Raw genomic sequence first — 13,409 nt, 5'->3', positions numbered from 1 at the left:
TTGAATGTACAATATGTATAAAGTCGGGAATAAATAGTAAAAAAAAAGTAGGAACAATATTTTGGTGTCGGCATCACTCAGAACTGCAAAATGTTCAATAGTATTTCAGAGTGTGGTACTCCTTGAATTGAAACACAGGTCTACGCACAGCGCCTTATCACAGTCTGCACATCTAAAATGCATGTCTGTTCTCCTCTTGGAGCGACAAGTTGTGTTGGCACACACATGACATCTTCTCTGCATGCGGCTGCCTTGGGCAGAGGTCTGAGGCACCCTCTCACGTAAGCGCGTTGCCGCAGAGAACTAGATTACCTCGTGAGCGGCGGTGATAAACAAGCTAAGAGCAGTGCCAATCAAGATAGAAATCAACTTCCACCGCCCCTGCAAGAGAGTGCCGACAAAGAGAAAAATCACATTTCGCACACCTCCGTTGCGATCGCGCGGCGGAACCAAAACCGCGAAAGCGCATTGCCACTGAGAGTGAGAATACCTCGCCAGCGGTGGTGATAAACAAGCTAAAAGCAGCGCCAATAAAGGTAGAAATCAACTTCTGCCACCCCTCCAAGGGAGTCCCGACAAAGAAAAATAATGTTTTTCACACCTCTGTTGCGATCACGCGGCGGAACTGAAACCGCAAAAGGGGTGTTGCCGCAGTCTGCGTGACACGCTGAAGCTAGAAATCAGTTCTGTTTATCTCCGCGAGAAGGTAGCACAAATTTCAAACGCTTCTTGTAAGTCCTAAGATGTGGCAGCACCTCCCAGTGAGCACACATCATCATTATGGCATGAAATTTCAACTGGAGGGTCGAAACCGTACTCGTACTGCAAAGGCCTTGCAGGACAGAAAACCGCCGCCGTACATATACGGCAAAAACCTTCACAGGGTTAAGAAGCAGTATGCACATAGCAACATTTTTTTTTAGTATATGTGCACCTATAATAATATTACTGAATATTACTGGGTCAGTTTTTGCACTGTTGAAAAGTAGCACATTCTGGTAATGACCACTTGTGTTCTGATGAGGCTGCACCACCTGAGTGTCAGGATTTTTAGAGCATGTTTGCTTTATGTCATCATTAGTCTCAGTGGCTGCCAAGTATACATTGATGTGTATGCAGTGGTCCATAATGCATTCACAAAGCTGCAAGAATAGCCACCTTAGTCTCTCGTGCGTCTGTCTGACTTACCACAACCACTCCATTCCAGTTAAATTGATTCATCACGCTCACCACATTGCCTCACTGAAAGAGTGTGCATTGGCCTTGCAGTTGGGTTTAGAGCTGCTGGACAGCGTGGTAGGCTACGGTATGGTGAGTGCAGAGCTGCTGGGCCACCTGGTGCCCACGGCTTGCCGCACAGTGGTGGTGGCACCCTTCTCGGAGCCTAGCTGGCGACTCATGCGCAACCTGCTGGGCACCCACCTGGGACACCGCACCATCGGCTACCTCTGCCGCTTGCTCGAGGACAGGTGTGCATCCTCCTTAGCTGCTGCAGCTTCCTGCCCTTGGTGTTATCAATGGCAGACAGGTCCCTCAGTATGGTAGTGCAATGTGCTTCTTGAATCATTTATTGCCAGGTGAAAAAAAAAAAAAGAAATCTGTGTGGTTTACAGTGCTTTCAATGGGTGGACGCTCAACAGAATGATGTATATTTGCTTTAGTAATATAAGTACTTGTGTCACCTGCATAGTTTCCATATTGTAATCAACTGGTTGCTATGTTGAAGTAACGTCAGGGAACAGCAACGTGCTGTTGCCATGGTGTTGGACCATTGATTAGGCAAAAGGCACCTTGGAGGACCTCTGTTGGCCTCAGCTTAAATGCAGTTGCAGTTGAAGGCAGCACTTCATTGCTGCTAATTGCCTTCTTTGAGAACTGTCGTTGCTCCTGAGAGAGAGAAAGGAGAGGCAGAGAGGTTAACCAGATAAAGGCTGGTTTGCTGCCCTGCATTGGGAAAAGGGAAAGGGTATTTTAAGAGATAAGAAGAGAGAAAGGTGACTGCAGTAACAGGAATTGGCACACAAAATTAAAGTGGTCCACATTACTATCAGTCTGTCTCGCAGGCCAGTAGACCTCAGGAAGTGAACTAGCGCTCTGGCTGCCTTTAGCATGCATGTTCGTTGTGACCACTGTCCTACCATCTTTCGCCCTTACCGCGGCTTGCTGTCCAGTCTCTCTAAAGTGGTTCCGGCGCCCTTTAATACTTTTCTACTGGTCATGACACTTCAGGACAAGTTTACTATAAAGATAACAGTTGCCGCTAGGGGCACCACTGCAGATGTGGAGCCTATGGTCACCGGTGCCAACGGCTTGTTTTGCTGTACATTACAACAGCTTGCTTTACAATGGTTTAGATAGGTTATGCCCAATGGGACTAGGGCAACCGGACACCGATATTGGTCTGCCGACTTCCTGCGACACATGTGTTGTGCCAATGGCCATGTCGCCAGGAGTGGAGTTGTCTGCAGACAAGGTAGATGATTTTGTTGCCGCACTGCAGCGCCACAACCAACCCCCACGCCTATGCAGCTATCGTGGTATTTTTGCCGTTGATTTCTACACATGCTGCTCACTTTCTTCTTCTTCTTCTTCTTCTTATTATTATTTTGTTTTACTCAATCTCAACACAACATTTAGCATATTCGCAGCCAGGAACAGTAAGAGCGCGCGCAACTTTTTGCACTTGAATACTGATTTATCCGAGTGATAGATTTGATCACACTGGTAGCTATGGCCACAGTTGGTTTCTCACTTCAAGCACTGTGTTGCACCATGTTCAAGTACCAGCGCTGGCACGAAATAATGACAAAGTATTGCAATACATGCTGATTTGCGAATATGAGCGCGGTTGCATCACACTAACTGCAGGATATGAGCAACTGGTGACTTTAGCAGCCCCTTTGAAACCAGCAACAAGACGGGAACTGTCATAGATAGCTGCTTTTCACTTTTCTTTTAGAACTCTTCATCATGCATGCAGTGTGTTTGATGAGGTATTGTTGAAGGAAATTCTGCACATATAAGCGCTCAGTTAGAGAGCACGTAGCTCTCTTTGAAAACCTTGACGCCAGCTGTATACATGTCTGAGCGAGGCGGGCTGCTCTATTGTGGGGGCTGTCACTTGCTGCTCATTTGGCCTAAGAGGCAAACAAATGTGTCAGCATAACAATATTACAGCCTTCTTTATAGTTTGTGAACAATACATACAGAGCTACCAGTTGCATTTCTTTCATGGAATGTCTTCGATCGACAGCAGTGACATACCAATGCACAGAAAATGTGAAATATTTTCTTCGAAGCCGCAAGTCTCACAGGTAGAGTTGTCGGCCCATCCAGTTATGAACGAGTGTGACTTGGTAAATGCGGCACCAAGCCACAGCTGCTACAACAAAATTTCTTCACACCTTGGTAGCTCAGGCAGTAGGCAGATCTTCTAACCAGGAGCCAGGGAACGTACCACTGCTCGTGGCACTTGTTGATTTCCACAAGATCAATATGCTATCACGTGCCATAGAGCGAAGTGCAGCTTTTGTGTCTGTTCATGAGAGCGGAATTGACCCATATCTGCCACTGTAGTGTGCAGAATGGGCAGTGTGGTCATTTATGCTCACACCACAGTGTGCTGGCAACCACTGATAAAAAGTTCATTCTGTCCTGTTCAGTGGCTTGATGGTGTCAATGTTGTATCTCTGACATGAGTTGTTCATAGGAACCGCGGTGCATTGAACTTTGTATACTTCAGAGGGCTGCCTTCGATTCACGAGAAATGGCGGTGAGGTGACTCCTGAGAAATAAGCTCGAGTGCTGCTCAAAGTGCAGATGGCTCTGCTCCTTTAGAACTCGTCTTGATCTTGGTTTCAACAGTACCCCTTCTGAGAAATCCTGCTGCACGCATGCCAATGTCAGGTCCAATGTGTGCAGGTCCAATGTGTGCGACACGACTCTGCTCAAGGGGGCGGTGTTCTTTGTGGGCGCTGCCCTGTGGAGCCCAAAGGCAGTGGGCTCATTGCAGCATACTGCGGCCGGCGTGCTCCCATCGTTGGGGCGAGCCCTAGACAGCGGCAGTGCTCATCCATCCGTTGCCTACGAGGCAGCTGTGTGCCTGCAGTGGCTGTTGGCCGAGGGCGCACCCCCACTTGGACCAGTTGCCTGGGACGCTATACTGAACCTGCTGGCCACTCTTCTCACCTTCCCACAGGTGGCTTGATCCCTTTGCATATTTTTGGTGTTTGGCTTATGCATTGCATTTCATAATGCATGCTGACTGGGAGCATTATGAAACACGTTGCCACCACTAGCAATGAGGCAGCAGATGTCAGTGGAAACAAACAGAATTAATCCAACAAAGGACAAAGAAAGCAGGCAACACGAGCGCTGCACTTTTACAGAATGGATTACTAATGTGATTAGCATTCTTAGTGTACTTCATATACTTTCCTGGATGTTCCTGTCCCTGTTTTTATATTTGTCTCCAACTGTTTTACCGCCAAGTTGGGTCATTGGCTAGTTCATGGTCTAATGGGTAGAGCATCAAGCTGCTGTGCTAAGAGAACCAGGTTCAAAACCAACCCTTGGACCACCTTCGGTCACTGATTAAGTTGCACAGGGAATCCGCTGCTTTTCAGTGAACCTCTTTCATTTCAACCTGGGTCTCTGGGTATTTGCGACTAGGTATGTGTTTTTCCTCAATGAACCTCCTTGAGGTCAGCTTGTGGAACTTGGTATGTGCTGCATTTCAATGAATGCATTTCATTTCAATGATAATGCGTTTAGCATTGAATCAATATAGCAACATAGCGTTTTTCCACCATCCTCCAAATAAGTTATATATGATGTGTGTACTGCAGCAGAATTTCTCTTTTGCACTTATCTAGAACACTCAGTGCCATTATTGGGCTTATATGTATGTGGAAGCCTGTATGTGGCCTCCAAAACGCAAGGTGTGCCGGTGTGTACGAATGCTGAGAAATGTGTCATGTGGCAACTGGGCTTCTCTATCTTGCTTCTTTCTGGACACACTGCGCTATCTAGTGGCACTGCAGAGAAATTCACGTGTGTCCTCTGAGACAACAAGCCTGGCACACCGGTGCCTGCAAACGCTTAGAATTGTTCCCTCACCTGCCACACCCTTAGTGGCACATACTCAGTGAGCCAAGTTGGTGAAAGGTTCATTGAAGAGTGGCACGTGCCCAGCGCATTTGTAGCACAGCCTGCTAATGCATCTGGTTGCTGTCCTTGAGGAACCCTTGTGAGATAGGTTCGATTCTGCTCAGCATCAGATAAATTTAAGGGATCTTTTTAGCATTGTAGAGTGGCACATAGGTACCTAGTTATCCAAGTTAGTGTCAAAGACGTTCCTGGAAGAGCAGCGAACACCTACTGGCACATACTACTCAGTGACCCATGCCAGTATGAAAGAGGTCGTTTATTGAAGAGCTGCAGCGTGTGTACACATTGCTGTGTAATCAGGGATCCATGTTGGTCTGATGGTTGGTTTCGAGCCCTGTCACCTCAGAACACATTTGACCATGGACTACCGAGTGACCCAGGTAGGTGGAAAAAAGGTTAGATACGAACCATTTTCCCACCTACCTGAGTCACTGGGTTAGTCCATGGTCGAATGGATAGCACATTGGGCTGCTGTGCTGAGAGAACAGGGTTGGAAACTAACCGTCAGACCAACACTTGGTTCAGCGAGTATGTCGCAACATGTACATATGTGCTGCTCATCAATGAATCTCTTTCACGCCGACATGGGTAACTAGATGTGGGACTGGGTAGGTACCGCTGTTCAATGAAACTGATGCCAACTTGAAGTACTGGGTATACGCCACTCTGTCTGTGCTGGTCTTCGTGTGAACCCCTTTGATGCCAGCTTGGGTCGCTCGATGTACCAGTAAGTGTGTGCTGCTCTTCAATGAATGACTTTGACTCCAACTTGGGTAATAGGTATATGCCCTTGGGAACATGCTGCTCTACAGTGACGAAAAAGATCCCTGAAGCACTTTATATTGAAGTCGAGAAATGAATTTGAAGTTAAACTAGGCTATTTTATAAGTACTTTGCAGCAAAAAGTACTTCAATGCATTCAGCAGAAGTGGAGTTATTGGCAGTCAAAGATCTCCTTTGATCCCCTTCACTGTGCTCCTACTCCTATTTCAATGCCTTGCGCTGCAAAGGCTATGTGCGTGCTGAATGTCACCGTGGCGGGCAGTTAAACATTTTTTTAGATTTTCGTGTAGATGTTGCTATTTCTGGTGTTAGAAACTATGACGCACCAAACGTGGTAGTCTTCAGCGAGCCGTAGTGTGCTTGCTGAGTGGACTCGTCGCGGCACCCCGCAGTGACTGCGGTATTTATGCTATGCAGACCACAGCTATATGCAATTGTAGTGTGGATGTGCAGTGTTTGCTTTGTGCATGACAAGGCTGGTGTGCCCGCTTGAAGTCATGTGCTCCAGTCTGGCCGTGCTACAGGATGCAGGCCAGTTTTGCCCTGCACCAGCTTGACCAATGGATAGTAGCTGTCATAATATATGGTACGCGGGAGTGGAAAGTATAAACATAGGAAGGCAGTGCGCCGTGCGGGGGTGAAGAGGACATCGACTCTTTGCAAATACCCGCGAGAGAGCCATCATCATCAACGCCGATTTGGGAGCGTCAACAGTGGTGCCTCGAAAAGCGTGGCGCGAGAGAGTGTGGCCCATGGCGTGAGCAGTGCGCGAGGTTCGGCGTTGGACGAAAAAGAGCTTCCTCGCTGGGCGTCTGGCCCATAGGAGCTATCGCCGCCCGCACCACTACGCCACACCCGAATCAACGCTGTCGCCTGCTGAGAGGTTACTGCGCCCCGCTCTTCCACTGGGCAACTGGCCCTGGAGGGCTGGCGGTCCTGAACCGAGGCGGTCGAGCGTTCGGGTGAGTGGCCACAGGGCTACCCCACCAGCTGTGGACGCGACCCGGTGACTGCGGCCAGCCATCTGAGCCCCGCGAGGCGGTCCGACCCGGCCGTCTGACCCAGCGGTCTGACCCAGCCGTCCAACCCGGCCGTTCGACCCGGCTGTCCTACATGGCTGTCCGACCCGCCGGCCGACACTGCTATCCGACCCCACTGGCCAACATCGGTTCCATGAGGTCTCAGACACGGCGACACACTCTTCCGCTGGAACTGTAGGCCAATCAATCCACCGATCCATAGATATATAGCGCATGTCATCTATGAGGCATTTTGGGAAACTGTCACGTGTGTGCGCCGTTATCTGTGTGGTGTACGTCAATACAAGTCTGATATGTGTTTGTGCTTTCACGTGCTGCTTCTCTCTTTTTCTGGAGTGATCCGGCCCCAATAACATCACAGTAGCCACCTCCGACTTGAGCACTTTGAAGCGCTGTCAATAGCTCAATACCGAGCGATGCCTGCCAAGACGTTGAGCCAGGAGCGACCAGAAGTAAGCGTGTGCTGGCAGGTGTGCGTGTGGTCTGACCTTAAGTTTCACGTGGTCCGAGGCTAATTGAGTGTCCGAACTAATTGAAATTAGCTAGACCCAACAGCTACAACAATGCTAAGCAGTGTGGCCAAAGCTTAATTCCTATGTGGGCGACTGTAGCTGAGCGTGAGCAGACGATAGTTGACCTCTTCCAGAAGTACATAACTATTATCGAAATTCTGAAGCGTATTTTTGATTACTTCAGCATGTTTATTAAACTGCGGCAATAAAAATACACAGTAACAGTAACAAGTGGATTGATCCAAACACCCTTTTTGATTGATGTCAGCTATCAGCCAGTAGCAGCTGCCTGTGGGAATCTTGCATATGACAGCATATGCAAGCCACCGGCAGCTTGAAAGAGGGTGAGGAGAGGACCTTGTTTAAAGAGAGTGCTTGAAAAATATGCGAATTCGCTCTCTGTCTGTGAGCTCAACACTCGGTGCACAACAGCAAAATTTGGCTGAGATGGTCATAGCAGCGTATGCTATCCACAGACTGCAATTTTTCATGAAGCACGAGGGGTGATATAATGCTTCTCTAAATTTCTCTGATGCTGAGTGGAATTGAACCCACCTCACAAGGGTTTCTCAAGGACAGCAACCCGACCCTTTAGCAGGCTGTGCCACAAATGCACTTGGCATGTGCTGCTATTCAATGAACCTCTCATCAACTTGAATAACTGAATAACGCCACTGGGTGTTTGGCAAGTGAGGGAACAATTCTCGGCGTTCGCAGGCACTGGCGTGCTTGTCTCGGAGGCCACGTGTGAACTTCTCAGCAGTTCTACTAGACAGCGCAGCATGTCCAAAAAGAAATGCGAGAGAGTAGCTCGGTTGCCTCATGATGTCTTTCTCGGCGTTCGCATGCACTGACGCACCTGTCTGCCATGCATTTCGGAGGCCATGCGCAGCCTTCGCAGCAGCGGAGCTATATGGTGCCAAGTGTTCTTCAGGAAGCATGAAAGAGGAGTCCCACTGCAGTACACGCCCCTTACATGACTTGTTTGGATGGTGGCGATACGTTGTGTCAATATATATTGATTAAATGTTATATGCATTACCGCCGACAGTCATTGTAAGGTGGGTTTGTGGGGTTCTCACCCTTGTTCTTGGGACAAAGGAACGACAACACAGTAGTGCAAACAATCACAAGGGCATTTATTGCACCTTTCATAGACTAATGCTTGCTAGCCGAGTTGCTATCTACAAAACATGTTAATGGACGCGTGACAAATCGTGGAAGTCCAACTCACCACGACCGGCTAACGAGCGAATATGTTCGCCCCATAGTGGACACCAACGCCTGGTTGCTCGTGCGTACGGTCACGCGAATGGTGGCGCGTTCGAATGATCGTGTTCTTCCATTCCGGGGAAGGCCTCACAAGCTGGTCTCGCAGATTGTCCGTGCCGTTTGCCGAGCTCGAGCCAAAGAGGAGGAGCCTTCTCCTTTTTGCTCCAACGTAACCCCGCAGTTAGGTGGCGTTAGCAGAGCAACACTTGCGCCATCTCTCATACTACCTGCAACCATACTGACTGCCGCAGTAAAGCCACGCGGCGAAGCCAGATTACAAGAGGCAGAAGCTATGCGAGAAAACAACATATCAGGTGACACGTGAGAGTCGCACATCCCCACAGGTTCTGTCGAATTTTTTATCTGTTTTAGTGTAACTGACGTACTGTTACGTTCCCCACTCTCTCCTGTCAAATGTGTGCAGTAACACAATGTTGGCAAGCTCCAAGGTAGCTCAGTCATCTGTTGTACATGTCTAGAAGCATATCTTCTAGGCATGTGTGAATACTCGAATATTCGATTTTGGATCAAATAGAGAATGTTTGAATAATTCGATTCACAAATCTAATGTAGGCACCTTCAGGTAATGACCCAGCCGTGGTCGATGCCTTGACGAGGACAGCATTCCCACAGCAGGCCATCTCTGTCGGTTAAAATTAGACAAGGTTGACCGGTCCAATTGTAACAGTTAAAACGCTATGCAAACAGAGAGAACAATAAAAGCAGATTGTGTGGTAAGCACAGAAGCATGTGTGAAGGTCGGTTGATTAGCCACCGGAAGGCATGCTGATCGTATCGAATACGTAATTTCAGTGTTCACACATAGATTCGCACAATTTGGAGCTTTCTATCCACACACGAGCACATAGACAAACTTGGCATGCATGCTCGCGGTAGTTGATGGCTGGTGGACCGTGGACATAGGTGCCACTTCAAACACCGTCAATCTAGCCCGTACACGTGATGCCGCAACCGATCAATCATGAGCCACCTGTAGGAACTTATTAGCGACAAGATTTCTTCGACGACTTGCGGCTCGTTAGCACATCTGCCGGGGGCGAATGTTCATCACGGCCACACTGTCTAGCCATTAGGCCTAATCGGAGCTGCATCGTCGAGTGTCGGCAACTGAGGTTACGGTTGCTGAATCAATGATGATCTATTCACAGTGGTTGCACTACCCTCAGAAAGCCGACAAACCGCCTTGCCAGCAAAAGAGAGTGCATGGGATGATTGTTCATGGCCGCCATATTTGCAAAATTCTGTGCAGTGACCCCTCATTTCGAACGCAGTTCGTAGGCGCTTAACGGTCTCGTTACATCCCAAGTCTGGCTTTGGATTTACATGATAGGCTTGAAAATATCATGTTACAGTGCGCTGCAGACACATTTACACAGAGGGCAGATGGGTGCGAATTTGCCCTGGACCTCCCAATCTGAGAGCTCTTTACCATTGGCACTGACTGTAGTTGACGTCTGGGTGCGGAGCGGTGCTGAGTGACGTGATGCGTGTTCCCTGCTTTGGTTTGTCGCGCAGCTTGGCCTTAAGAGCTGACGATAACCCACAGAATCCACCTGCCATAAAGATGGAAAAACCCTCCTGTTTTCTGGAAGAAATCTGGAAAGCAATACTTTCTAAGCAATAGAAGATTTCCATTAAGCCCAATATGGCCCACTACTAAACTGAATACCCCATTGGTATTTAGGACAACTTCGCTATTTATTCAGCTAGCTTTAGAGGAAAAAGAAGCACTTAATTCTATTTCACAGACATTTTATCTATAAAAACATATTTTCCAGACCTTTGTATGCGAACTGAGTTATCAGTGCAGGCATACTAACTTGGTGTTCCCTTCAATAAGACTACCGTAAAATTCTGTTAAGCTCCCGTCCCCCGTGGTGAAAGATAATCTAAGAAAGTTTGCAGGAGGGGGGGGGGGGTCGTTTTCGCATTCGCAGACTGAAATTCTAAGGGCTGTCGGCCCTGAATTCGGCCGCCAGCGAGCTATAGGTCTATACCGTCTCCTAGCGATTGCAGGCTCGCGTGGCTTTCTCATTCACTTCCGTTGCCATTGATAAGATCAAATGTATTGCAATTTAAGCACAAGATAATTGTGTACGCGTTGTGCTGACCAACATAGGCACTTTGTTATGAGCTGCATGCGGTCATATCCAAAGCACCACCAGTCTTCGATTCGACGGCCCAGCGAACTAGGCCTGCCGGCTCCTAGTCATCGATGACCATCAACGGAGCTGACACTGCGGACATGGCCTTGCCGAAACACGTCTACGCTACTCGCATAGTCGTGTTTATATTGGCACCTTGATTACAACGGGAGAGCTGTACAAACACGTTTGTTTTCACTTTATTTGTGAAGTCATTCCGAGCATCTATGCGTGGCGCCAGTTCTGGGCGAAGCGACGCCCCGCTCGCTCATTCGCAGCACATGTCCCGAATTGTTGTATGTGGCAAGCTGGACTCCCATGCGTCATATGACGGATCACATGCAAAATCGCACCATGTGTCTCGTGCTTTTGTGACACTTCGCACGTTTGACCAAAACGGCGACTGACGAAGGCTATGGCTATGCATATACATACCTGGCTGTGGTGAACTTCACTTTGGCAGAAGTGGCAGCTAAACAATAAATTTAAATAGCGTCATGTTATGTAACTTAATATGCAATTTCGTAAAAAAATGAAAAAAAAAAACTAGCCAAGAAGTCCAATGAAAATGCATGAAGCGATGAACTGGGTGAAGAAAGGGAGGGGACACTTACTCGGTCGTTGGTTCCACTTTCAAATCACTCGAAAGTGGAGGTGGGGAGAGGCGCTTGCACAGGTAAGGGCACTTGCTCGGAATTTTACGGTAGAGCATACTATGCATTTTGATTCATAGGTACCTAAGCTAATGATAGCAAGATTCTTGTCAACTAATAATGTGATTAGCCTCGTGAGCACGTGGGGCATTGTTTTCCATACAAAATTTAGAAGCATAAAAGATGTGTTACATTTTCTGATATCCGTTTTTTTTCTTGGCTTGATTCGATATTCGATTCTAAATCTACTATTCGGTATTTGCACAACCCTAATATTTTCTCATCTCTCTGGGTTTGCCAAGTCTGGGTTTTTGCTAGCACATTGCGGAACACAAATGCGCCTATTGTAGGGGTGTCCCCTGGACTTTGTGCCCCGCTACCAAAATGATGCCCCATTCAACTATTCACACCTTAGCAGAAGGACCACTTTTCCGTGTTTCTGCCATCTGTTGTACCGTTACAGCAGCTTTTTTGACCCTGACACGGCTGCGCTGTCATGGAAGTGTGTGCGTCAGAACAAAACTAGGTAGAAAATAGAAAACGAAGATAGGAATGTGAGTACCATACTAAGAGAGCATTTGTCATTATGTCATTTTTTTTCCTTTTGAATAGCCATTAATAAACCATTTTGCTTGTTTTGTAACATCGAACAAAAAAAGAAAGAAATGCCACTGAAAGGGCTAATAAAGAGCAACATGTACATTTCTGTGTATCTATGTATTTATATAATGTGGAAAAGAACAAATATCAGGTCAAGATTTATCGGCAAAGCATGGCACCTCATTTGGTGCAAGCTGTTTGCTTTTAGAGATACTCAACTGCCAACTTGCCCAGCTCATTCTAAGGCAGTGGACATTAGTGGGCAGGATGAATGGTGGATATTTATGTACTTCATATTTTTGTGTCCTACTGCTAGCATTGGTTACAAGATTTGTGAGTCCAATGACAAACTCATCCTGATATTTCCTTTAGCTTTAGAGCTCAGGGGAACCCTTACAATAGATGTGTTACAAGATAGCCTGTACAGCATTGTTGACCGCTGAGTGAACACACTGCTTCTTTATCTTTGTATGGTGATGACTGTTTCCACCAGCTGCAGTACAAAGCATGCAGAAATTGCTGATGCTATAGAGGAAATATCATTAAATGGAAAACATCAAGGGACAACAAATACTTTTATCCAAAATATTCTACTGGCACTATGTGCCTAAGGGTGCACGCTTCTCTTTGCTGCTCTTCTCACAGGGCACTCAAACATGAAAAATATGAAAGTAATATTTTTTTTGTCAGACTGCGAAAACGTCCTAATGATTGGAGAGTCCCAAACTATTAATTTTACAAATAATAATTCGGTTGCATTTTGCAATTCTGTCAATAATCATGAAAAGCTTGCTGATAGGCCATTGCTACATCTCACCCTTCAGTGCAGTTTAAAATTTGGCGATAGTCATTCATTTGATTTTTCTTGAGTACACTTTAGACTTGTATTGTCGTGGTGCTGCAAAATGTGCTTTTGCATGCAATCTCTCTTCATCTGCCTGATTAAGTCATTGACAAATCTGAAATAATGGTAATGAGTAGGCACTTGTGCTTCTTGCTGGCCAGTCACACACAGACCTCATATCATGTCATAGGCAGCTGCCATTGAAGCTTTTTCTGACCTCCTCCATCATTGGGTTATTTCAAACACTTTTTTTATTGATAGGTTTGCTGCCATAAGCAATTGAAAGTGCAGAGCCATCTCACAGTGTTTTATCTTAGTGGCTACCAAACGGCTTTCAGAAAGCTGATAATTGCCATGCCTAGAAAACTACA

General features: G+C 47.0%; 1 protein-coding gene across 9 annotated transcripts in view; it reads left to right on the top strand.

Moving 5' to 3' along the window:
• The window catches only part of gig (TSC complex subunit tuberin), a 161,109-nt gene that overhangs the window by 21,357 nt on the left and 126,343 nt on the right, over nucleotides 1–13,409 (top strand). For 6 of the 9 annotated variants that reach the window (XR_012827283.1, XR_012827284.1, XM_075688130.1 and 3 more), the window contains 2 exons: nucleotides 1,270–1,469; nucleotides 3,907–4,198. Coding sequence is in view for 7 of the 9 variants with exons in the window: in XM_075688130.1 (XP_075544245.1) it covers nucleotides 1,270–1,469; nucleotides 3,907–4,198 (492 nt within the window). In the remaining 2 variants the exon portion in view is untranslated. The remainder of the gene's footprint in view (nucleotides 1–1,269; nucleotides 1,470–3,906; nucleotides 4,199–13,409) is intronic. The other 3 variants (XM_075688131.1, XM_075688133.1, XM_075688136.1) reach the window with 1 other exon arrangement.

Source organism: Dermacentor variabilis, chromosome 4 (genome assembly GCF_050947875.1).
Source record: "Dermacentor variabilis isolate Ectoservices chromosome 4, ASM5094787v1, whole genome shotgun sequence".
Classification (NCBI taxonomy): domain Eukaryota; kingdom Metazoa; phylum Arthropoda; class Arachnida; order Ixodida; family Ixodidae; genus Dermacentor; species Dermacentor variabilis.
The sequence above is the reverse complement of the archived record's forward strand: the minus strand, read 5'-3'. Positions and strand labels throughout refer to the sequence as shown.